This window comes from Daucus carota, chromosome 1, assembly GCF_001625215.2.
Source record: "Daucus carota subsp. sativus chromosome 1, DH1 v3.0, whole genome shotgun sequence".
NCBI lineage: Eukaryota > Viridiplantae > Streptophyta > Magnoliopsida > Apiales > Apiaceae > Daucus > Daucus carota.
The window spans coordinates 1,810,496-1,836,586 of record NC_030381.2 but is presented as its reverse complement, the minus strand read 5'-3'; the positions used below and the strand labels follow the sequence as shown (position 1 = coordinate 1,836,586).

Genomic DNA, 26,091 nt, shown 5'->3' with positions numbered 1-26,091 from the left:
AAACACACACACACTAAAAATTCCCAAAAATCCCAAAAACCCTAATTCAACCTCCACACTCAATCACCGATCACAAAAATGCGCAACCGGCGATTCGCGCAAGTCGCGATGAGCGACGACGAGGACGACGCTCCGGCGAAGCCTCCGTCTCCGGCGCCGCACTCCGACGACGATCACCGCCGGAGCAAGCGAAAGCGTAAGCAAATGAAACTAATCGACGAAGAAGAAGAAGAACAGAAATCTCCGAGTCCTAAAAAGAAGAAAACGAAGCAAGACGAGAGCGAAAACGAGGAGGATGCGGAGGAGGAGGAGGAAGAAGAAGCTGTGGTGGATGCGAAGCCGATTGGCGAGCCGGTTAAGTCATCCGGAAAGGGGAAGAAGCTGCGTAATCATTTCGAGACGTTCGAGTATGACGGATTGCGATATGAGCTCGTAAGTGTTTTAATTCGTTACTTTTGAAGTCATAACTTTTAAATGTAGTATAAGCTCGGTGTTTTTTTTGTGTGTTATTGCTTCATTTCAATGTAATTATTTGATATGTAGTATGATCTCGGTGTTTATGATATGTACTTGCTCGTTGTTTACAAACTCGTAGGGTTTTTATTTAGTCTTTTTGCCTGGGCACTTTTTGATATAGTGAATCTTTTATTTCGTTTTGTTGCTTCATTTTGTTGTAATTATTCTTCTATATAGCATGTGATTGCTGTTTATGATATGATCTTGACGTTTTTTATTAGTTTTATTACCTGTAAACAAAACATTCTGTGATTTTGTTTGCTCATATAATTTCGTCCGGTTACTGCATTTTGTTGCAGTTATTTTATTATATGGTTTGAGGTTGTTGTTGTTTATGATATGATCCTATGAGGTATTTATATAGTTTTATTGTATGCGATTATCATTTAATACTCACAGACATGCAATATGAGCAAGCATTACTGTTATTAAATGCGATGTGGGCACAAAAACACAAAATGCCCCTGGCAGTGTTAATTAATGGCGCTTTGCGCTTAGACGCAGGATGTGCAATTTAAGTATTAGCAATTTAATGTGATTCTGAAATCAGCAAAAAAGTGTTCAAGATACGTGTTTAAGCGCTGAAAAACTCTAAAAAGCCTCAAGTTCAGTGGGTGTCCACGAAGACAAATGCCTTAATTAGAATGATTTGTTTATTGCTTGTGGGGCTAAGGAACTTCTTTATCATAGGAGACACTTGACACTTCTATGCCTCAAAATTCAACTCACAGGCCTTTATTTTCAATTTTAATAGATGAAGAAGAAGAGGAAGAATGAGAAATTGAAGTACCGGAATTTAAACCAAATGACTCCGAAGCTTTTGAATTATTAAACATCATTGATAAGTACTTTATTATTGATAATTTTATTATATTAGACATGCTGTGCTATGTTTGAAAGTTGAGAATCTAATAATTAATATATATTTGCCAAAAATTATAATCTTATTGTTTCGACAAAAAAGTGTGCAATCAATGGTATATACATATCTAAATGGTATATAATGTAGAATATTGTTAAGTTACAGATACGGAGACACATAATGAGTAAAGAACCCAAATTCATCATCATATACATTAAGAGTGAACAATTTAAATTCAAAGTAACAAAGAAATGCAAAGTTGGTCCATTCTTCTTCCTCTTGGTCATCAACATTTTACAAAATAGTAAAATATATATTTTCCTTTTTGGAACGCCCCACTTAATTATATACATTCCAAAAATAGTAAAATTTTATAATAATAAAAATTTAACTACACCCACTATTTTCTTTCAATATAGCCACTTCATATACTCCCTCCGTCCCAATGAATTATATACATTGGGTGTGGACACGGAGACCAAGAAAAAGTGTAAAACATTGAGTAAAGTTAGATGAAAAGTGGGTAAAGTAGAAGGACCCATTTATATTTAATTATAGATTTGCAATAGTGGAGGAAAGTAGTGGGTGTAATAGTGTTTATATTATTATAGAATGAAAATAGTAGAAGAAAGTAGTTGGTGCAATAGTATTTTATATTATTAAAAGTTACTATTTTTGGAATGTATTGAAATGATGGGACACCCAAAAAGAAAATTGTATAGAAATGGATGGGACGGAGGGAGTATTAAATAGGGATTTTCTACGGTGTGCCCATAGGCACACAATAGTCACTAACTTTCATGAGAATGTTAAGTTTTGATTGGTGGATGAATAATAAATGTTGATGACCTCCTGCATGCACACAAAATCCACCAATAAAAACAAGCCATTTTCATGAGAGTTGGTGCTTATTGTGTGCCCTTGGGTACATATTAGAAAGGTCGTATTAAATATTAGTTGGTCCCACCACTTTACCCCCGCTACACCCACTTTATATATTAAATACTAGTTGGTCCCACCACTTTACCCACTTTTCTTCACTAAACTACATTTTTTTTAAAATCCGTGTCTCACCCCATGCGTATACTACTCCATGGGACGGAGGGAGTATTATTTGGATCGGTGGATCCTCAACAAAGTGTTCTTCATCGTCATCCTCAAATCATATGCATAAATACAAAAAATGTATGTATATACAAATCTGTATATACAAGATATGTGTATCTATACGCAAGAATCATATAAGAATAAGCACTCAAGGCACATAAAAGCAAGCCCATCACTGATCTCGCATATGCGCGCTTCTAATAGCACTGAGTATAATACAACAGTTTATGATATGATTTTGCAAGTTCTCATTTTGTTTTGTTTGTCGCTTGTTTTATCTTGATTTTATTATTTGATATATGATATGTACTAGAATTAATGAGTAATATTCAGTAAAGTTGATGTGCTATATTTTATTTTATAATTTTGTCGATATTTTGGATGGTTTGTTCTCTTTTGTAGGAGGACGCTGTGCTTTTAGTGCCCGAAGAGACGAATCAAAAGCCTTATGTGGCTATTATTAAGGTACATTGTTTTTTTGTAAAATGTAGGGCTGTCAAAAAAATTCGAAAAATCCGATATCCGTCCGAAATATCTGTATTCGTATTTGGAAAAAAACGGATATTATCCGTATCCGAAGTGAACCGGATATTATCCGTATCTGAATTCGAATGTTTAGGATACGGATACGGATATAGGCACATCCGCATCCGAAAATATCCGAATCCGAATAATTAATTAATTAATATATTTATTATATATTTATTAAAATATAATATTTATTTAAGTGTTTACTATAATATACGAGTATATACTCAAGTATTTTGATTTTTGGATCATATATTCCTATTTGATTAACAGTTTAACATCACTCATGACTCACTAGTTCACCCTAGAATATAAATCCCTAATAGACTTACAGTCTCCCACAGCCCCCTGCCTATTCATTTTTTTCTCACGCCGCCTCCCACGATCTTCTCTGAATCTTCGATACTCTCTCTCTAAAAGAAGGATCGATCCACAACTGACTTGCTTGGCATCTGATGACTGATTGTCTGGGTTATTTGCAAGGTCTTTGTAATGCTCCTGGCGGAAATAACTATTTCATTTATCTACAAAACTTTATCATATTTTTTTGCTTATTTTTTTTAGTATTTACAACTTTTATTAAAAAAAAATCAATTTTTGATAAATGATTTCGGATCCGGATATTATCCGAATCCGGATAATATCCGACGGATTCGGATACGAATATTCATTTTTCGGATATTTCCGGATCCGGATACGGATTCGGATACGGTTCCGGACTTCCGGATTCGGATTCGGATATGGCTGTATCCGTATCCTAATTATCCGTTTGACAGCCCTAAATGTATAAATATTTATTTTTGAAGTCTGCTACAGTTTTTTATGTTCGGTGTAATGCATAATTAAGAAATTAGCTTGTTCTTGACTACATATAATTTATAGAAAGATGGTATCTGTGCAATGCAAGATATAAGAAAGCACTTTAATGTTCTGATGCTCTGTAATTGAGAAATCTTTGCATTTTTGTGAAGCCCCCAGCTCATTTGTTGGGTTGTAGTATTGCTGGTGTCTTTAAATTTCTGCCCTTGGTAGTATTTCTGGGAAAAAATGTTAGTTAGAATGATTGACTAAATCATTATGTATTATGTACTTATTTATGTAACATAATAGAAGGGTCCCATATATGTAAACAGTAGGTTGTAGGGCAGAGCACAAAAACGGACCAAGGAGCTGGTTACAAAACCTCTCGACTCTCAGACACAGAGTTACACCTGTCTGATAGAATTAGGTGAGACCTCTGAGCAACAAACTTCCTCTCGGAACAAACTTGGGAGTGGAAGAACTTTCCATTGAAGAAATTATGAAGAGATGGGTATATTCAGCCTTGTTTTATTCTGTCCCAATTGAACATGGAGAAAGTAGCACTAAGAACATTCACTTAGAGAATGAAGATATCATATATGAACTATTATTTGATAATATTAGTTGATAAAAGAAAATAAATAACTTCTTGAATTGTGTAATGCTCTCAATTTCATAGACTAAATAAAAAAAATCTTGGGATTCTTGACAATTGAGTAAAACAAGTAATTATTTAAGTAAAATTGTGACACGAAGGGACAATTTAATCGATTGTTTGGTTTTAAGTTGAACCGTTCCCACCGACTTGTTCGGGTTGGTTTTATCTGGCCTTACAAAACTTACAAAACTGACCAATGCTCTTCCCTGTTGGAAGTAATGTCATCGAGTGTACTAAGATGTTACAACTTTGATCTATTTGATGGGATTGGACTAAGAAAAGATATATAGATACAAAGAGGAAATACTTTTACTATTAGCATAGACATTCTCTATGTCGGGTTTTTTTTTGAAACTGATCATGGTTTTGGCAGTTCTTACCACTTTATGACCATGCCTTACAACCTGTTTGTCTGGGCTTTAAGCCGGGGGTTTAAAGCTGTTTCTGACTTTAAACTGAAAAATGTGTGTTTGTGTAATAAGCCTGAAACTGACTTTAAGTCAGAAATAAGCCAGAAACTGACTTAAAGTCAGAAGTTAGTTTGAGGTACTTTTTTCAATGACTTAATTTTTTAAAACAATTTTTTTGATAAAAATTATTCATAAGTTATGAGTTATCCAGGAATCACTTTTATTTTTTATTATTACATTTTCAATCATCCACAAGTCATTAGTAAGTCAAAGTTATCCAAACAGACATTTTTTTTTTGATAATGAGAATGAATCTCAACGAATATGAAGCGGCAATTCACCGTGATAATTCTTTCATTCAAGAAAGTATCCAAACAGACATTTTAACCTCTCAGCTTGTCACATTAAGTCACGTTAAGTCATAAGTCACAATTAAGCTCGGCCAAATGGGCTCTTAGCCCATTTACCTCGTATAGTTTTAGGTCATATTTCCAGTAACGTTTGTAGAGACTATCTAAGATTGGTGTTCTTTGATACCTGCATCCTTATTTGTCTATACTATTCTATCGGCAGGATATCATGCAAGACAAGGAAGGTAATGTGATGGTGCTTGGGCAATGGTTTTACCGTCCGGAGGAGGCTGAAAAAAAGGGTGGGGGAAACTGGAATTCTTCTGATACAAGAGAACTCTTTTACAGTTTCCACCGTGATGAGGTGGCTGCAGAATCTGTAATGCACAAGTGTGTGGTACACTTCATTCCTTTAAACAAGCAGATCCCAAAGCGTAAAGAGCATCCAGGATTTATTGTCCAGAGAGTATATGATACTGAACAAAGGAAACTCTTTAAGCTGACAGATAAAGATTATGAAGATAGCAAGCAACATGAAATTGATCTTCTTGTTCAGAAAACCTTTTCACGGCTTGGAGATGTTCCTGACATTGAGACTGAAGATGGTGAAGCTAATCAGGAGGATCAGTTGAGAAACAAAAGATTGTTAAGAAGAAAAAATATGCTCCCGTTAGATGTTTCAAGAGTGGATGAAGACCCTGCCAAGTCTGGAATGTCTAGTCAACTCCAGAAAGCAGAAACACCAGGAAGCTGTAACAGTAATGGCTCAGAATATTACAAAATTCTGGCCAACTTCAAGGTCTTGACCGGAGAATCACAGCGTGATAAATGGCTAGAAAAGCTTCTCGAGGGGATTCAATCTATATGCACCCCTCCAGCAAGCAGTCAAGCTGATGGTAAAGAAAAGGCGGAAACTGAAGGCAACAATGTTCCAAGTGAAGAAAGTGGAAGTGCTCCTGAGGAGAATAGTAAAAATGTAAGTAGATGGTTTTTGCAGTAACTGTTGCGTTGGTCCTCGACTCCTCGTGAAACGTAATTTTGTCTTTCTGTTGTGTTGTCTTTAATTAAAGTGACAGCTTTTTACTTGGGCTTAATAGTTGGATGTGACTCCTGATTTCTCTCTTAGGGGAAGCCTACCTTTCTTTGGCCTGATGCTGCTGTTCCTGCTATAGCTGCTCTAGAGAAGGCATCACATGAAACTTTTTCTGGTGTTTTTGAGAAGTATAACCAGAAGATGCGCCAGCTATCATTTAATCTCAAGGTAGATAGAGGGATCCCCCTTTGGTTATTGTATGTTAATATTTTGGATTCTGAGAAGTTTGATCATGATTGCCTTGGTGAGCACATGTAAGAGGTGCCTGTGTTAAATTTCTATTTCGCAGTTCTGTTGATTAATTAGACATAATCTCGAAAGATGAAAATAGATAACCATGAAACTAAAATTAGTAATTTTAAATTCGCTGGAGTCCTTTCACAAACTTCTTATATTTTTTAATCGTTCTACTCTCGTAAAATAAGTGTATCACATATCAGTTTAGGGAATGATTATGTGAATTGAAATGGTAAATTGACAAGCAGCAGACAGCAGACTTTTTAACTGCGAGTCAGGAGTCTTTTGTGAAGATCTTTCTCTGTTGCATGAGTATGTTAAATTGTGATTTTCTGGAAAAGGTTTGATTTTTAAACTCATTTATCTTTACACTAATGCAGCAGTAATAGATGAGTAACAGAGAAGATGCTGATATGTATTATATGCGATGGTATTTGCACTGAACATTCTTTTTCTCTTATTCTTTGGCAGAACAATGCACAGTTATCTCGGCGTTTACTTGCTGGAGAGTTGGAACCTATAAAAATACTAAAAATGTCCAGTGTTGAGTTGAAGGTATAACCTTTTTAGACAGCTTTTGCTGATTGCTATACTTCATTTATCTGAAGTTCCTGTGCACTGTGCATACTATATCTCACTATATATTGATGATTATTATAGGTTTAAAATTCAACTATCCTAAAACATAAGTTATATCATCAAATATTAATATGTTACTGAAAAATCATTTTTTATTCTTTTGAAATTATATACATGCCTTTCTGTATTTTTAGATCATGTTGATATATATGTTGCTTGCAACATAGAAAATTTGAAAAACTAAGATCACTTCTGGACTTATAGATATAGACATAGTTTGGTTTTATAAGTTATAATATATTCATTATTATTTCAATAAATATAACCCACTGTTGCAATTATATAAGGATAAATGCCACTCGCTGTTTTTTTTCAAGTTCCATTCTTTATTGGTCACATCCGCAACTTGTTGAACTAAGACTGGACACTACAATATCATTCAAAAGTCGGTACTTACTTTTTCTTTCACCATTAGGAGGGACTTACTACGGAGGAAATAGCAAGCAAAGAGCCAGAAGAGTCTGCACACATACAGGTTTGCTGAATTTTTTCTTATGTTTGTTGAGGGATCTATTAAACTATCTTGTACTGGGTTTTCCATGATACAATTAAGAGCTTATTACACTTTGTAACCCCACACTTTGGCTGATTAGCAAATCAGACCCCACACTTTGAAACGTGACAGTTTGTAACCCTAAGTTTCATTTAGCTTTCGGTTTGTAACCCTGGCCCACACATCCGTTAAAAACAACCGTTAATTTTAACTGTTTGAGAGGTGACAATATGTATATTAGTTTCTAACAGCTACTTTACCTCCTGTGACCTCATGTATTATATTTTAAATTTTTTCTAAACACACACAACAATATATATTAAATTACAGATAATTTTTAAAATATGTATTTATTTTAAAATTTTAAAATAAGTTACATCGTTTATGTAAAAATAAATAAATTTTCAGATTCTAAATCTAAATACATATTTTAAAAATTATTTTAAATTGTTTTACATCGTTGTGTGTGTTCAGAAATAATTTCCAAATACGATACATAAATTTTGAGGAGTCACGTGGAGTAAAGTAGCTGTTAGAAACTAATAGACACACTGTTATCTCTCAAACAGTTAAAGCTAACGGCTGTTTTTAACGGATGTGTGGGCCAGGGTTACAAACCGAAAGCTAAATGAAACTTAGGGTTACAAACTGTCACGTTTCAAAGTGTGGGGTCTGATTTGCTAATCAGCCAAAGTGTGGGGTTACAAAGTGCAATAAGCTCTACAATTAACTATTTTATCAAGACTACTAATTGCTAATTTGCATTAGAGACTTTGATTTTTCTTCAAAAAAACACTTATTAAATTGATTGCATGGGTTTGTTCGTAAACAGATGACGGATGCTCGTTGCAAGAGATGCATGGAGAAAAAAGTGGGTCTGACAGAAATCATCCAAGCTGGACATGGAGATCGATACCGGGTATCTACATTGATCTTGTGCAAATATCAACAAGTTTTTCTGTATAAAGTAGCCAAATAGTTTTGGACATTCTACTAGTGGTGATATGATTTTTCTCTTTTAGTGCTAATTTGGTGTCATGAGAGCTCCAGGTTATATGTAGAGACATGATATATAAGTGGTTTGATCATGGGGAAAGGGGATAGAGGAGTAATTGTTTGATCATGGGTCCTTTTACCAGGCTAATTTGCGAATGCCCAATATTAAGCTCCTCTGTATTTCTTAAAGTTATCTTATTGTATTTTCAGCTGGAGTGCCATGCTTGTGGTAATGATTGGTGGACATCCAGAGATGAAGCATCTACACTCACAATAGATGGGTCAAATTCTAGGAACGTAGGTACTGCGCCACTGGCCACTGCCAAGTTTGAAGATGTTGAGAAGCTGGTTAGTCCCCGTGAACACAAGAAGTCTGCAACTGATCTTCTTAAGAAAACCACTGAAGCCAAGATGCCTGTCCTTGATAACCAGAGATCTTTCAACAAGTCCAGATCTGAAGATAATGTAGCAGCTACAACTGCCGAATCTTAGAATATCTCCTCATGCTCGGATCCTGCAAATGGTTGCTTCACTGTTAGTAATAGAACATGGCTTTGCTTAATTCTAGAGGTTGGGCTTTTGTGGAGTCAAGTTTGACATTACTTATATCGTGGTATTACTGTTTTGCTGTCCAAGGTTGGTGCCTAAAGATGGCAATGAATGAGTAATTATAAACATGGTTAAAGAAGGATCTTATTATAGCATCCTGTAGACGTTAAATATTACATAAACTGTTCCTTTAATCTTTTTCTTATGCATGGTCTCAGTTGCATATGATTCAAGAGAGAACTCAGAAAGAAAGATCTTCGATCAGTGCTGCCGATATCCGGTACCAGATAACCAGCGGTGCTACTCAGGTAGTATGTGGAAGCTAAGAGTGATCATAGGGGAACTATATATGCTTTCTTTCAAGTCTAATTCTGATAATGTAGTGTTTCTTATTAGTTGGGAAATAAACAAATGGACATTTCTCCGATGAATGTGGTTATTGTCATCTGCCTAATTGCATATGTACATGTCCCTCGTTCTAATGTGACCGCCCACCGCCCACAAAAATTTGATTCCTCCCGCCTAAATCAAATCACATGACCCATATGACCATATGCTTTAGTAAATTGTATTACTCCCTCCGTCCCACCAGGTTCTTTACAGTTACCTCTTTTGGACGTCCCATCCATTTCTTTACATTACAAAACTTTTCCAAAATAGTTAATGGGTCCCACCACTTTATCACTTTTCCTTCCTTTTCACACTACTTTTACTCCACTATCTCTCTTTTATATATTAAAAATCGATGGGTCCCACCACTTCACCCACTTTTCTTCCTCTTTTTCACTACTTTATACATATTTCTTAACCTCCGTGCCCAAACCCAATGTAAACAATTGGGTGGGACGGAGGGAGTATCATTTAGGGCTGAGCATCCGGTTCGGTTAACCTGATACCGAACCAAAATTACCGAAATATTTCGGTTTTATTTCGGTTATAGTTTTCTGTGTATTTTAGTATTCGGTAATTCGGCTCGGTTTTTACCGAATAATCGCCCTATTATCATCTCAGTTTGTAATATCAGTCGCAAAATTGACGGATTGATTGATAGTCCTATTTGAGGGTGTTGTTCCGTTATCACAATTTCACATAATAATGACTCAAGTATCATGTCCGAAAAATTTGAATACTTGGAGGATAATAATGTTTGGAAATAATAATTCACAGTTTTTCCATGTATTTTTTATTGGTATATCAATTACACACCATTGGGTTGTCTTGTATTTTCATCATACCTTGTTTACTGGATGCACCCACCCAACTATTTTTTCCCGAGCATGAACCTAACCTTTTGGACAAACTAATTAATTGGATTCGGGTGTTAACAACAGGAGTAATCAGTAACTCTAGTACTAAAATCCAAGTAAATTATTGCTTCCCCTGTTCCCCAAACATTAAAATATTATCGTGCGTCAGTTTTTGTCTACAATCTATTCACATGTCTCCCGCATTTAATACTCCTAATCTACCGCTTACAAATCATTCTGCCTTAAGTGTTTTAATTTATCTTGTCAAAAAAAGGTGCTCTGATTTAAATTTTATTTTGATACAAATGATTCTTAATTATACACATTTTGTAACTAACTATTTATTAATCAAATAGTTATAAACATGTTACTAATATATATTATATAAATTATTTAAATATATTTTAAACATATTTTTTCATAAACTATACAATAATAACTGTTTTTTATGTAGATGATAAATTTTTTATTCATATACATTTTTATATGACATCATTATTATTAATAAAATTGAAGCTAATATAAATTTATTATTTAATATTATTTTCTGCCGATACACCAGAAAAATCGTAAGTTTAAAATCTAAAATTTCATATCCAATGAAAATTTAATATCAAAGACTACTGTACACAAAAATGTAGTGCAGGTTCTATGTAAAAAAAATGGAGTATCATTTTTTAAGTGTTTAACCCAATCAAGATTTTTTAAGCCATGCCTCCACTTTTCTCTCTCTACTCCTTTGACTCATTTTCTCTCTCAAGAAACTTTCTTTTTGGTGTTTTTCTTTTGTTGGGTTTTCGTGGGTACTGTTGTTTGCTTCTGTCTCCATCTCTCTCTCTCTCACTGTTGTTTTCCATCTCTCTCTCTCTCTCTCATTTGCTTTTCTCTGTGAATTCTCACTGCTTTTTTGTCATTTTGGACATTTCTTGCTTCACATTGCTACAGGGCTTCTAATATATCAGCAGCTGCATAAGCACTTCATTTTACATATAATCAAGAAGACTTAAGCTCAAAGTGTGTAAATCATAAATATATGATTGCTTCAGTGCCCACCATATGTTTGTGTTGGGGCTTTCTTTGCATTCACTTCTCTGAGATCCACTGTTGCAGGGTGTGTTTTCTTTCACATTTGCTCTTGCCATTTGATTTTTAGTTATTTCTATGTTTTCTTGAATAGAAAATGTGCATAAAAATTGAATCTTTATTGCTTTTGAGTTGGGTTTGGTTGTTTTTAATGTTGTTCACATTTCAGATGTTATGAAAGTCACTGATTTTGAATCAATGGGTTTAGTTTTAGTGGATTTGTGTGCCAGGGTTTTTCTGATCTGCTTTATTAGGGTTTGTTTGCATTTTTATTGACAATGTCTGTGCTCTTGAGTGTAAGTCTTCTATCTGGTAAAGCTTCTAATTTGTACTTGTAGATTTACTGGTATAGCTGAATCTTGTATGTTTGTATTTGAATACTTATTTAGGTATTAAGGTTTTGTTTCATCTTTGTGAAGAGCAGACACTGTACATAAGCCTCTACTTGGGCTCGAACCTCGACCTCGTGTTACGAAGAAAAGAGAGAATTAAATGTTTATGCTCCACAGATTAATTTCCTTTGGTTCGGAATATGTCTGTAGGATTTCATGTGTTTGTTGTTTTGATTTGGATATACAATGTGTTAGTTTTTATTTACTAAAATTTCCACTTGCGGCCATTTTTTTGCCTTAATTATGCGTATAATTTATGATATCCTAATTGGTTGAAACTTGTCCTCGCAAGTCATATGTTTGGATTTTCACTACTTTTTTTCATTAATAATAGGTCGCTGATTCATAAGTGAAACTGGGAATGGACCTGGATTTTGATAAATACTGTGTACTAGATGGAAGTCCTGATACTGTTCTTCCATCACCTCGGCATTCTTCCAAATCTGACAGTAAAAAGGTTAGAGGAATTCCCAAATGTGGAAATGACCTATTGAGCAGAAAGAAGGGCTTTGCGGATATTAGTTTTCAACGGTATCGTAGTGCATCCTGTAAAACCATCCAACATAGAACGGAATGTCATTATGAAGTGCAAAGGAGGGGTTCAGTGTATCAAAGCTCTCAAGAAACTAGGAATATGAAGGAAATGCGAGATGATGGTAGTAGGAGGAAAATAGAATTTCCACGAAGTAGTGCCACTGCCTTGTCATTTGGTATTATTGATTCCCTGTGTAATTCTGATGAGGATGACATGGAAGTAGAACAGAATAGACCCACATTGAAGTCAAGAAACCGAGATTCTTTTACATCGTTAAAAAAGGCTCAAAACCTTCATCTGGCTCACCCGTTACGGCCTATTCTAGAAAAGGGGGTCTCAGCAGAAGCAAACCAATTAGCTGAAGAAGTAGAGAGACAGATGGTTACGGGTTCCAAGGGCAGACATGATCCAGTTATCCGTCCTCTAAGAAATGGTAATAGACCTCGAGAAATAGATTCTTCTTTCACTTTGCACAAATCACTTTCTGCTAAACTAGCCCTGCCTCATTCACCTTCTCACTCAGAAAGTGATTGCTCTAATTCGAGCAGTCCCAGATCCCGTTTCAGCCCAATTAGGAAGGTGTTTGATCCATTTACAAAGTCCAAGTTACAGAGAAGTTCTTTAGACTCTGCCTCCAAGTGTGTTGAGGTGTCTTCGGTAAAGAAAGGTTGCAATACCAGGGCGTTGTGCAAACCTCCGCTGCATGATTCTTCCAATATGTTTTCAGATGCACCATCTGATTCGCAGTCCATCGAGAAAGAGTGTGATAAGACCCTTAGATCTTGTTCACCTGCTCATTTATGTGCTACTATGAAGTTACTTAATAAGCATGGGGTGCTATCATATGAGTTTTCCGTACAGAGTCTGGAACAAATTATCGTGGCAAAGGCATGGCAAATAGGAAATGCTCGAGATTGGGTGTATACCTTTCATAATTGTCAAAATAAAAGGAAAAGCCATGCTAGTGGGCGGGAATTTAGAGAGGGCAACAAAGTATCCTCTGTGGTGGGACAGATGCAAGTTTCATGTTCTTTGTATGCAGAACTTGAGGATGCCAGAGATTTTGACAACTCTCTCCGTACAGAGTTCGTATTATACGATGTTGCACAAGTAAGAAAAAGTTTATCTACCCAAAGTAGTTCTCTCTCTTTACTTGACACTGCTACAGCTCCCATTGTTTCCAATGAAGCTTCAGCTGGGGGAGCATGCAAGTTGGATGTAAGTACCGAATCAAACAGTATTAAACATCGGCAGAAACATTTTTCTGAAGATAATATTCTAAGACCGACAGAATTGCATACAAATCTTGAAATTGCAGCCATTGTTATAGAAGTTCCATTTGAGAAGAGGGAAAGCCTGAAAGGGAAGAAAGGGGATCAGAAGAGTGATGAACCACTTCACGACTTGCTTGTCCTTCCCGGGACTGAGCAGAGAACAGATTGCTCGATTCCTGCAAAGGTGAATGTTGTGACTACTTCCGGAAATCACAGTATGCCGACCACTGAAAGTCCTGGCCCTTCAGGGCTGCTAGATAGATGGAAGTTAAGTGGAAGTTGTGACTGCGGTGGCTGGGATATGGGGTGTCCCCTTGTTGTGTTTGGCAGTTCAGATATTCAATGTGCTAAAGATGTTCCCATTGTCACGGGCCAACAACCTTGGGAGCTCTATGCACAGGTAAGCTTCTCTAATAGTAAGGATATAGAGTATATAAGCATAGCATGGAATACAAGTGCCCACACATAAGTATTCTGGATATTTATATATAACTTGATTCTGTGTGATATTTAAAATCCCCTATCCCTCATAATTAGCAAACAAGTCTGCAAATCGTCCCACATGCTCTTGATTTTACTTCTATTCTAGACCCTCAATTTACAAGGGAAACAAGACTGTAAACTGTAGAAGGCTGAAGAATTTGGTTAACTCAAATTCTTGTGAATTAATCATGTATAAGAGGCTTTCTTCTATAAAATAAGAAAGCCAAGTAAAACAAGTCATGTAAATTATGTTCTCTGTTTGTTGACTATTATCGATAGACACTATCAGAAACATATATTCTATTTGCATGTAGCTCTTGTTATTAGTCTCGGCAATAGGGAAAGAAGTTTACCAGCTTACATGCTATGGAAATGGACTAGCTTGAGCTTACTTACATGTAAAATATACCAAAATTGTCCTTTTGCTCTTGAAAGTTGCATTTTCAAAAATCAGTGTACTTAAATATATTCAAGTTTCATACTAATATGATAAGAAGGTGGTAGCATTTGGTTTATCAGTCACAGATATTTAACTGTTCTCTCATAAATCGAAATGATTGCTTGACTGTTACTATTACTGCAGAAAACAGAAGTTATTAGAAACCTTAACGTTATTCTTGGATATCATCGTATTTGAAATGCATCATCGTTTCATATAGTTTTGAATTAGATTTCTAATTGTTGTTTGATCATACTTGTGATCAGGGACGGAAAGAAGAAGCACTGTCATTCAGAATGACAGTAACTAAGGAGGGAGAGTATGAAGTTGACTTTCATGCGCAATTAACCACTTTACAGGCCTTCTCTATATGCGTTGCTATCTTGCATTGTACAGAAATTGCAAGTGTGCATGAGAGAAACAAGAAGTTGCTGAAATGTGATCCACTCAGGTTTTTTGTAGATGAGGGTGTTAAATGTTTAATTGATAGTATCACACTCGGGGAAAAGAGAAAAGCAGGTCCAAAGATTGAAACACCCCAGTCTTTTAAACTCGATCCACCTTTTTCCCCAATAGGCCGAGTGTAGAATTAAAATATATGCTTGGCATTGTTGAGATACTGACCTGGAAGTTTCCAGCTAGATCTAGAGCTGCAACATACTATGTTTTAGAGTTTCAAAGATGCCTTATATCAAATATAGACCTCCCAGAGTGTGGAGGTTAAGTACGTGGTCAGATTTGTTGAGATGAAGAGCTGGGAGTTCCCAACGGGCTTTCGAGCAGCAGGACTCTATGGTTTAGAGTTTCTAAGATGCCAAAGATGAAAGATCAACTCTGTACCAGGTTTGTAAGCCTCCTTTCCTTTGCTTATATAAGAGTTGCTGCGAAGATTTCAACATATTCTTGCGGCATACACAATTTGTCAAAGTGACACTGCATATAGTTAGTTAGTAGTGAAAGAGATGTCTTCATTCAAATTTTTCGGAGGTAGTTATTTATGTATCTATGTAACTTATTATATTAGAGTAGAAATGCAAAACAAGAATATCGCATACATATTGATGTATGTTTGAATAAAGAGTTGAACCCATGAATCATCCCTTTTACGCCAAACATTATAGAAATCGGGACTTTACCTGTGCCTTTCATGATCGTAAACTCTGTCTCGCCTCTTGGATGCTAGTAGATGGTAATGGAGTTAAGTGTAGTAAGCTTCTATGATTTTCAGCCTGAAGGAGCTAGTCATTTGGAGTCAGATGTGTGCATAGGAGGGGAGTGACCATACTTTCATTTTTTTTCGGTCTTTGTTGATAGTTCGATTCTTGTGCTCGAATGGAAATCTTTCCCTGACATCGCAATACTCCCTCTGTCCCAACGGATTGTAAACGTTCGAATTGTAGACGTTTGGAACAGAGGACTCGGCTTCTGCAAGCTATACAAAACACTGTATAAAAATGAGCGATCGTTGAAAGGGGCACATATATTTGGAAAAAGGTTTACACCTAAATCCTAATCCTATCTTATGGTATAATCATGTTTGGTGAACCCGCTGGCCCACAAAATATACGCAATGTTTATTTGCCTTTTCTCTGTGCCTTCTTGAAGCTAGCATATTTTAGAATTTCTTAAAGATGAAGAGATCGGGGCAGCGGCGTTTTTTTATATATTGAGTCGAGAAAATTTATTTTTACATTCAAAATAATTTCTAAATTTAAATATTTGGTCATTTAGTTGAAATTTGAAATATAACAAAATTTAAAAATATTTTATTCTGAATTATAAATTATGCTTCATATCTATATCGAATCCGACCATTAATATAATCCATAATTTAAAATGACGTTTGTAATCGCTTCATCAAATTTATAATATATATTTAAAACTTAGATTTGTTATAAAATTATTGGCTTAATTTAAGCGAGAATCAATCCTACCAACTCCCCTAAATTTTTTTTTTTGAAAGCAACTCCCCTAAATTTATGATTTATTAAAATTAATCCATACTCTCTTAAGTATTAATTGTTTAATTCTGGGTTAATAAAACAAGCATTGAAATTTAGATAAAATTATTTCGTAGTTTACTTATTTTTATGTTGGCATCTTCATATTTAATACTACGTATGAAAAGTATTCCAAAAACATAACTTTCTGAAAATCAACATTTAATTTAAAAAGAAAAAGAAAAAAAACAAGAAGGGAGTTGCCAGTTGCCACTCTCAATTCAAAGTTCTTGAAATTTTCTTGTTTGTATTTCATCACCATTTTGTCTTCACACACCCCTCCCCCTTCTTCCCCTCTTTTCAGTTTCAAATCTAGGGTTTCTGTGTACTCTTTACAGCCCATTCTTCCCTTCAAAATTTTTGAGTTTTGCTCACATTTTTAATCAAACCCTTCTGTTTTCAACCAAGATTTCTCACTCAGCAGCCACTAGAACTATAAAGATTCAATCTTTATCATTTTTTAGGGCTTTTAGAGTGGTTTTTAATCAAACCCATCTTTTTTCACTCAGCAGCCACTAGGAATGTAAAGTTTCAATCTTTATCATATTTTAGTGCTTTTAGAGTGGTTTTTTTTTCATATTCTCATGTTTTAGAACAACCCCATTAAAGCTTTTGTCAAGATTTTGGTAAATTGTATTGATATAGAATCTGGGTTGGTGTTATTTTGTCTTTCTTGAGTGAATTGCTGAGTAAATGCATGGATAGTAGAGAAGAAATGACACTTTCAGGGTCATCACCTTACTATTTTAACGGAGGGATAGGTGGGCCCGTCCTTGATTCACCTGAATTTAAGGACTTCTCAAACCCTAATGATTCAGTTGAGACCAATGTGATGGTTAGTCATCTGGGTCCTACTCAAAATGTTGAAAATTTGGGTACTAATTTTGGTGAGGAGATGAACATGGTTATGAATTCTGGTGGTTATGGTGGTGGTATGGCTTCGGGGGAGGTTGATTTAAGTAAGAAGAAGAGGGGGAGGCCTAGGAAATATGGGCCTGATGGGGCCAATGTGGCTTTGGCATTGTCCCCATTGTCGTCGAATCTTTCAGCTGGTTCGGGTACAGAGGTGGAGAGGAAGAATAGAGGGAGGCCTAAAGGGAGCGGAAGGAAGCAAAGATTAGCATCTCTTGGTAATTTTCGGTTTATTGAATTATTGTTGGTTTAAATGGATTGATTGTAGTGGAAGGAAATCACATTAGTCTTGTTAATTTTTGTTTGGAATAATGTAATTTAAGGAGATGACTTATAGTTGATGTTTTTTATTGCTAATATATGTAAGGTTGTTTGCCACTATTCTATTTACCACTGTAGCTATATGTATAGTGTATTTGTTGTAATATTAAGTACTTGAAAATAAATTACTTAAGTGGCACATTTTTTGTTGTTATGAGTATTTGGTGTGTGCTTTGCATTTTTTATGAGGCTTCTTATTTTTGTAAACTTTTTATGGTCAGTTTAATCATGTACCGGTCTTATAACTTTATTTTACGGTTATAAATTATAAATTCTAGAGATGGAAACGTTGGAGTAAAATCCACTTCTTGAATAGGCTCTCAAGTAATAGCATAAATATTTTTGCTAATTGCAAAATCCATTTTTTTGCAGGCGAATGGATGAATAGTTCAGCCGGAATGGCCTTTACACCACACGTCATTCACATTGGAGCAGGAGAGGTACAAATCTGTGTGACAACGCCTTTGATTTAGAAATAGGAGAAGAGAAAGTGAGAAACAAACCTGTTCGAGAGGTCTCTGATAATATTAATCAATTTGTAGAATTTTTTCAATTGCCTAGCGTGTAATTTCTGTATATGTTACGAAGCACCCAGAAGCTGATTTTACATGTATCCGTATCTTCAAAATTATAATAGAAGTTATAATGCAAAATGAAAATGAGGAAAATAAGAGTGGACACAGTCAAAATGGCTGTTCTCTGCAAGTCGAGACAACAAATACTGACATGTTGTAAAAAGGCTATATTTACGCGGCACATCTTAGATATCGGAATTGGTTGCTTCTAATTAATTGAGAAAAATAATTAAGGGTATTTTAAAGAGGGGGATTGGCTGATGCTACTGAAAATTGGGGCAGTATGGGGAAGAAAGGAAGGGTTGGTTGATGGTGATATTTGAGTATAGTATATCTTCATGTTACTTCTCAAGCAGATATAATTTTTAAAAAAAAATTAAATTGCTTTCCACTAATACTTTATAGTGATTGGACTGGTGCTAATCATGCACCGATTTAAGTTTCTTGGCCTTGTAAAGGTAGTTATGCTATTCTATACTGCAGGATATTGCATCAAAGATTTTACTCTTCGCTCAACAGAGACCAAGGGCTTTATGCATTATGTCTGCAAATGGCACAGTTTCTGCTGTGACTCTAACCCAGCCTGAATCTTCTCATGACTCTGTCACATATGAGGTTAAACTTCAAACACATGTTTTATTTTTATATTTCTTATGAGGGGTAGATCTCATTCTCTCTTATGAGCCGAAATAGTAACAGTTTGGCATATTAGCTTTTTATTTCCCGAAGGCGACAATAATTCTAATTCTTAAAAGAGTAATTTGATACAGTTCATCTAGGCCAGGCTTTTAAAGTTATACTGTGGATGCATGCATTACGTTGGCCAGTTTAGTTAATTTTTGTATAACTATTTTGGTCATTTTTTGTTTGGTGCTTGACGTCCATTGTCTTCATAACTGTATTACAGCTCATAGCTATTAATATTCGCATGTGATCTTGTAGTATGCAGCTCCTGCACTTTTTATGATTTTTAATTCTTGATGACGTGTAAGGCGCATATGGGTTTTTATTGGATTATTGATCAGCCATTTTTGTATTAGTTAAGTCTGCAACTTTAAGTAATTGGATACATTCTACTGTTACATGCTGTTTTTTGACATAGATTTATGAATTGCAACTTCTACCAAATTTCTGATCTTTGACTTTTTTCTTGATAGAATAACAAAATTATTATATGGATTAAACAAGAACTAAAAAAGAACCCCATGAATTATAGTGTCTAGTTGTACTCAAATTAGCTGCCGCTAAGTTTGTATAGGGCACTATGCGAGTTTATAAATGGTTCAAGATTCAAACTTGAAGTGGAAATACAAAGCTGCAATTCATTTACCAAGTAGCTCCAAAAAGAAATCAAATTAATTTCGACCGTCAATTATTAGTATTATCATTTATTCTTCTCATGACTTGTCCGGGATGAAACTTCTGGATCAGTAAACAATCTTAGAAGTTGGACGTGTGTCTTCAGGTTTTCATCATTTGTCTTTTATTGTCCTTTTGTTTCTGCAGGGCCGTTTCCAGATATTGTGTTTGTCAGGTTCATACTTGCTCTCTGAGGGTGGCGGACCACGTGATCGAACTGGGGGTCTAAGTGTATCTGTCTGCAGTCCTGATGGCCATGTGATAGGAGGTGCAGTTGGGGGAAGGCTTATTGCAGCGAGCTTGGTTCAGGTTTTCCCTTGGATCTCCCCTCATTTAATTATATAAAATCATAAAATATATGTGATGTCAAGCGTGTTCTCGCAATTATTCATGTAATTTTGAGTTTCAACAGAGTGTGTGTTGAACATCACTTGTTGCAGGTCATTGTTTGCAGCTTTGTATATGGTGATTCAAAGGCAAAGATCAATCCAAATGGGGCAGCGGCCAAAGCTGACCTTGATTCCGAAGTGCAACCCACAGAAAAACTATCTACTCCAGGTAGTGCAGGGCCCAGTGGAGATATTACCCCCAACTTGGCACCAGCTGGTGCTGAAGATATTTCCCTTAAACCAGCAATTGCTGATTGTCCCCCAGATTCTCAGCCGGGTATTACTGATATAAAAACGGAAATTGACCTAGCCCATGGTTGAGGCATTTACTGCAACAATGATGTGGAGAAGTTGATCATACCTTGTTACAAGAGCTTAGAAAATGGGTTTAACATAACTGTTGATGTAACAGAACGCCATTTTGGGGTTCTCAAAGTAGGAATATTAGGAAGTTGGTGTAGTTAAACGAGTTATCGTATGTTTTGATGACAATGTAGGTTGGTAGTTGTTGGAAGCTGTTTAGTGGAAACTTTTAGCTAGGCCTAGTAAACTGTTGATGATAATGTTTGAATTTGTTCTAATTTGTGTCGAATTGTGCTTTGTATGGAGAAACGTTTCCGCATTTTGCAAATTAGGTTGTAAAATACTCCTATTCATCCTGATCATTTATTTACCTTTTACTTTTTATAAATATCCCATTTTTTTTACATTTAAAAATTTACCAAATTTAGCAAAATTTTGTAATATATAAATTAAGTAATCATACTATTTTTCTTGACTATACTTCATATATATTAAATAGATCCCATCAATATACTCACTTTTTTAATTTTTCACTCTTATTTTACTTATTTTCTTAATTCCCGTGCCCAACCCAAATGGGTGGGACTGGAAGGAGTATCAACAGCTGCAATAAGGCTGGTCAGAGGCCATCAGCTAAGGTTCAATCTTGATTCTTGAATGTAAATGTTTTGCAATAGACAACTGATAACCATATGAAAATTGAAGTCATTCCTCTAGACATAAGTTGCCTTGTAAAAATGGAGTAAACAACTGTGATTAGTTGGCACATTTAAATTACAAGACAATTGAACAAAGTATCTTCATCAGTGGCTAAGAAACATGCAATCTCAGCTTGTACTGTATCGATGAAGTTACTGAACATCTGGTATAACACTCCGTATGATCAACAAGAAGAACGGCCTTAAATGCATTAGTGACCTAACAGATTCCTTACATCCCTCTGCAACAGAATCATTGAATCAAATGAATCAACAATGCAGAATACTGGTGTTGCATACATTTATGCAAAGTGAGAGAAAAATATTAAGCTAAAGAAGCGATTAATTTTATGTAGTGAAGAGTAGCTTACCTCAATGGTAAGAGGGGAAGTTGTAGGGTAATAGCGGTCAACAGCTTGCCCATCCTTATTCACCAGGAACTTGGCAAAGTTCCATTGAATTTCATCGCCAATAATTCCCCATTTTCCTGTCTTCAGAAACTTGTACAGCGGTGCAGTATTGTCGCCATTTACTTCAATCTGGTTCATAAAACCAACAATCTTCAATTTAGTATCCTTGAAAACATGCAGCTTATTTTTTTCAGGGCCTCGACTCAGGTATGCAATAACTATAGAGTTGTTCATTGTAAATGTGACAAACAAAGCTACTACACATTTTACAGTTTGTCCACTATCAATAAATGATAGGCTCTGGCATTAACAGAGGAGACAGTAGAAAGATTTATCATTTGCATTGTATTATACCAAAAAATAGAATGAATCACTTTTATGCTAGTAACTTACCTTATCGAAGATAGGGAACTCTGATTTGAAACGAGTGCAAACAAATTCTAAGATCTGATCGCTGCTTCCCGGTTCCTCCTCACCAAATTGATTGCAAGGAAATGCTAATATCTCAAAACCTGTGTTTAATGTTTGTTAAAGATGAATCATCAACCTTTTTTATTTTTCAACATTTCGAAAAATGCAAACTAGTTTTCGACACTATTCTGTGAAACAAAGGACTGTATACAGACTCGTCCAATAGGTATATTTACGAAAAAACCTCACTGTTACATATAGAGTCGAAGTAGAGCCCCTACTCTTTAATGTACTATAGGAGGGGAAAGAAGCTAACAATTCCACATAATAAACTTGTGATTAGTTTAAAAGACGAGTTTGGCAACTGCAAAGACCTCAAAATCACAGACCTTGGTCTTTATACTTTTCATATAACTGATTCAACTCGGTGTAGTTTGAGTTCGTCATTCCACTGCAAAACCATATATACATATAATATCTGTAGACATCAGAAAATTTAATAATCATCCATCAAAATTAAAAGTTCTGCTACGAAAGACTGAATGATTATGACGATGGCTGTTAACATATAAACTTGAGTGCCTAGATCAAGATGGATAAGAGCAATGAAAATTTGTCAGACAAGTTGAAAATGGGTTTTTACCATTTAGAGGCAACATTGACAATCAGCAGGACTTTTCCCTTGTAAATGTTGAGATCCACATCCTTTCCCATGGCATCCTAGGGATTTTATAAGAATTCCACATCATACTTTTAGTTACTGAAAGATCTGTGTAAAACATATAAATCGAGGTCTTGCAGCATATTTCACATAGAAAACATCTAACACGAATCAATAGTGTATATCTGCAGGTTTAAAGTAAAAGGAAACTGCACCCGCAAATGACAGTAGACTATAAAATTCATCGATATAAATGTTAACCCTATCTACTAACATCAGAAATGTATTGAATGACACAAACAGTAAGCCTTTTTTTTTTTCTTCCCAATATTACCTTTCACCATCTTACTCAAACAATGCTTCCACAAGTGACACTGGCAAAAATCATACATCAATGTGACAATAAACGAGATTAAAAAAAAAGTTCTACTAGGACTAAAAGACCATATAGGATTACATTCAAGTGATTCGACATCATCATATCGCCCTTTTTCTTGAACACGAGTCACATGATTCCAATTCCCATCAAAATCTCCTCTAACCTAATATATTTTTACTTTGATTATATCTACAACAATCGCTTCACTTGCCAAACTATTTCTTGCGTCTGCAAGCTTAATAATTTTCAATTTCTAAAAAATCAAAATTCTTTTTCCTTTACACTTTAAAGAGTTCCACAGCTTACAGATTCCTAAATTGTTACTATTAAAATTTAATGAAAATGCTGGAAAGATGTAACACACAAACAAGCTAATCAAGAACCAACAAATGTTACCACTAATCAAATTCAAATTACGATCTTTATAACACACAATTATTCATATTTTTAAACTCAGTGACAAGTTTCGACTCGACATCCCGAAAAGGGAGAGAAATCATGAATAAGATCTTAATAACACACAATTGTTTATTTATATTTTAGAGATTGTAAGGTTATAGAAAGAAGCAAACCTTAACAGTAAAATCATAGACTGAAACTGGGTTCTTGTTTGTTTCACTTGCCATTCAGACACTTCTTAGTTCTTGCTGTGATGTTTTCACCTGAGCTGCCAAATAAAACCAAGCAGAGAAGAGAACCTATTGTTCTTGTTGACTATTTTGATGTGACACAAAGCTGATGAACTGAAAATTAATATGATAGGATATCTAGATTTTTATAAAAATATATTTTTATAGCATCCTTTTATCAGATGTTGAATGAAGTGTTAAGAAGAATGCTTCTAACCTGGAGCTGACACCTTTTTGACACAGTTCTAGGCTCCTCGCCAAAGATGTCTTTGGAATCTTCCTCTGCCTTGTTATGATTTTCCCCTTTTTTTTGTTACAAGAGCAAATCCAATGCAAGATGCAAAATAGCTATAACTATTGTTATAATTTAGCATTAAAAAGTGTTTTTTGTTGCTAAAATTGAACTTCAACTCCAATGCTAGATGCATTTTGCATCCAAATAATTCCAAATTTAAGTAACTTTAGTCCCTCTCTCCTAAACTTTATTTAAAGCTCACCACTATACATATCAATTATAACTAGTTGATGATGTGGCATGGATGCATAAATGCATCCTTGGTTTCAAATTTAGAACCAAGGATGCATATATGCATCTTTGCATCCAAATATAGAACCCCATTGGAGTTGAGATTTTTTGCATTTGATTTCAAATTATAGAAATGGCACCACTTATAACATTGCATTGGACTTGCTCTAAGTTGCGTTAATATTAATCCATCTCATGAGGGCTTCCAATTTTATACTCCCTCTGCCCTCTTTTTCGCACAAACTATGAAATATATTTTCGATTTTTTAGAAAAATATTAAAAAACTTAATGATATTTGGGGACAATAGTTTGACACACATTCTAATGCTCCAAAAAAACAGAGTTCTGTAACTTACTTTTGAGTAAAATGCATTGTGTGTACCTGCACTTTAAGCGAGACACCACTTGTAATACTACACTTCTAAAACCACCATATGCAATATCACATCCCGTCTATAAATCTTAATGCTGTTAACAAATAAAAGGGTATTTGTATAATTTCACTTTGTAATGGCTCTTTTGTGCTTCTTTTTGCTATTTAACGAAGCTGCAATCCTCCCAAATCATTCAACAGCCTCAAACCATCCTAATTTTCTCCCAGTTGTCTCATATGCTAGCTAGAAAGTTAAGGTTGCGTGAGGCTGTAGAATGATTTGTGAGGGTTGCAGTTTCGTTTAATGACAAAAAGAAACACAAAAGAGCTTACAGAGGTGAAATTATACAAATATCTCTTTATGTGTTAACGACATTAAGTTTTATAGACGGGCCTGCCGAAATTGTATTAAATTATGGACTGTGATATTGCATGTGATGGTTGTGGAAGTGTAGTATTGCAGGTGGTGTCTCGCTTAAAGTGCAGGTACACAAAATGCACTTTACTCCTTACTCCCTCCGTATCTTTTTTCTTTTCCTATTTGTAATGTCGGTACTGTTCATAACATGAGACAAATTACTAATTTACATCTAATTTATAAAACTAAATATAGTCATGAGTGATCTTGTTAGATTCGTATTCACGAGTACTTTAATACAGTGAAGTTTTTATATTTAATGTTACTACGAAATGAAAGATATTAACGATCAAAAGTGTGTGTTGGCAAACGTGAAAAGTACAAATAGGAAAAGTATTTAGGGACGGAGGGAGTATTTTTTAACTTTTTCTTTTGAATAAAATTTAATACTTGAATTTTTATACAATTTTTTTTTTAAACAAGTTACGAAACTATATTTATAAGAGGTTTAAAATGCATGTCGAGTATTGAAAAAAACACTAAAGAAATGAGAGGGACGGAGGGAGTATTTAATTTGGTTTTAATTTTTTGTACGTAGATTGAGGTGTGAAACAAATATTATTTCATATATTATTTTTTAGTTTTATTTAAATTAAATTATAAATAATAATTTCTTTTTAAAAAGAAAGTTTGAAAATAATATGTAAAATATATTTTTATTTACAACTAAAAGATGAATCTTATTTTGTAAGATGAAGAGTAACTTTTAAATTACTCAAAAAAAGAAAGAATAACTTTTAAATATTTTTAGTATATTTTTATGATGGGGCCAACATGGGCTGATAGAAAGAAAAAAAAAAGAGAGGTTAAGTTAGGCACGGGCTTTTATGATGAGTCCCAAATCCCTTGTTATACGGAAAGTCGGAAACATCAGCGACTTATAATCAGGGTTTCGACAGTATACACATGCCCGGTGGATAAACCCTAATACTCCTTCCGTCCATGTTAACTGCTTTTGATTTTTTTACACGTATTTTAAAGTGTTAAAAAAATCAAATCTATATATAATTATTCTTTATAAAATTTATATCAAA

The 26,091-nt window shown here is 34.9% G+C and overlaps 4 protein-coding genes across 8 annotated transcripts; 3 read left to right on the top strand and 1 right to left on the bottom strand.

Moving 5' to 3' along the window:
• Nucleotides 1–9,444, top strand: LOC108205057 (ASI1-immunoprecipitated protein 3). 2 transcript variants are annotated; one of them, XM_017374830.2, is made up of 8 exons: nucleotides 3–432; nucleotides 2,888–2,950; nucleotides 5,456–6,208; nucleotides 6,359–6,493; nucleotides 7,034–7,117; nucleotides 7,617–7,676; nucleotides 8,527–8,613; nucleotides 8,901–9,444. In XM_017374830.2, exons 1-8 carry the CDS (start codon nucleotides 79–81, stop codon nucleotides 9,180–9,182), a joined length of 1,818 nt encoding a protein of 605 aa, XP_017230319.1. In that variant the 5' UTR covers nucleotides 3–78; the 3' UTR covers nucleotides 9,183–9,444. The 2 variants fall into 2 exon arrangements, with proteins under 2 accessions (XP_063945813.1, XP_017230319.1); XM_064089743.1 differs by lacking the exon at nucleotides 2,888–2,950 and having other exon boundaries at nucleotides 1–432.
• Nucleotides 9,445–11,253: 1,809 nt separating this feature from the next.
• Nucleotides 11,254–15,850, top strand: LOC108203489 (uncharacterized). Its single transcript, XM_064089738.1, has 3 exons — nucleotides 11,254–11,597; nucleotides 12,296–14,170; nucleotides 14,959–15,850. Exons 2-3 carry the CDS (start codon nucleotides 12,323–12,325, stop codon nucleotides 15,277–15,279), a joined length of 2,169 nt encoding a protein of 722 aa, XP_063945808.1. The 5' UTR covers nucleotides 11,254–11,597; nucleotides 12,296–12,322; the 3' UTR covers nucleotides 15,280–15,850.
• A 1,022-nt stretch (nucleotides 15,851–16,872) lies between these two features.
• LOC108209315 (AT-hook motif nuclear-localized protein 5-like) lies at nucleotides 16,873–20,937 on the top strand. The gene is made up of 5 exons (XM_017380154.2): nucleotides 16,873–17,822; nucleotides 18,298–18,365; nucleotides 18,984–19,115; nucleotides 20,007–20,168; nucleotides 20,300–20,937. The coding sequence occupies exons 1-5, from the start codon at nucleotides 17,390–17,392 to the stop codon at nucleotides 20,567–20,569; spliced, it is 1,065 nt and encodes a 354-aa protein (XP_017235643.1). The 5' UTR covers nucleotides 16,873–17,389; the 3' UTR covers nucleotides 20,570–20,937.
• A 305-nt stretch (nucleotides 20,938–21,242) lies between these two features.
• On the bottom strand, nucleotides 21,243–24,080 carry LOC108205025 (probable glutathione peroxidase 8). Of its 4 annotated transcripts, none has more exons than XM_017374772.2 (7): nucleotides 23,957–24,080; nucleotides 23,683–23,777; nucleotides 22,714–22,790; nucleotides 22,460–22,521; nucleotides 22,053–22,171; nucleotides 21,621–21,788; nucleotides 21,243–21,491 (listed from the first exon to the last, which is right to left on the bottom strand). In XM_017374772.2, the coding sequence occupies exons 2-7, from the start codon at nucleotides 23,734–23,736 to the stop codon at nucleotides 21,462–21,464; spliced, it is 510 nt and encodes a 169-aa protein (XP_017230261.1). In that variant the 5' UTR covers nucleotides 23,737–23,777; nucleotides 23,957–24,080; the 3' UTR covers nucleotides 21,243–21,461. The 4 variants fall into 4 exon arrangements, with proteins under 4 accessions (XP_017230261.1, XP_017230260.1, XP_063945804.1 ...); XM_017374771.2 differs by having other exon boundaries at nucleotides 23,683–23,853; nucleotides 23,957–24,061; XM_064089734.1 differs by having other exon boundaries at nucleotides 23,683–23,845; nucleotides 23,957–24,036.
• Nucleotides 24,081–26,091: the final 2,011 nt, after the last annotated feature.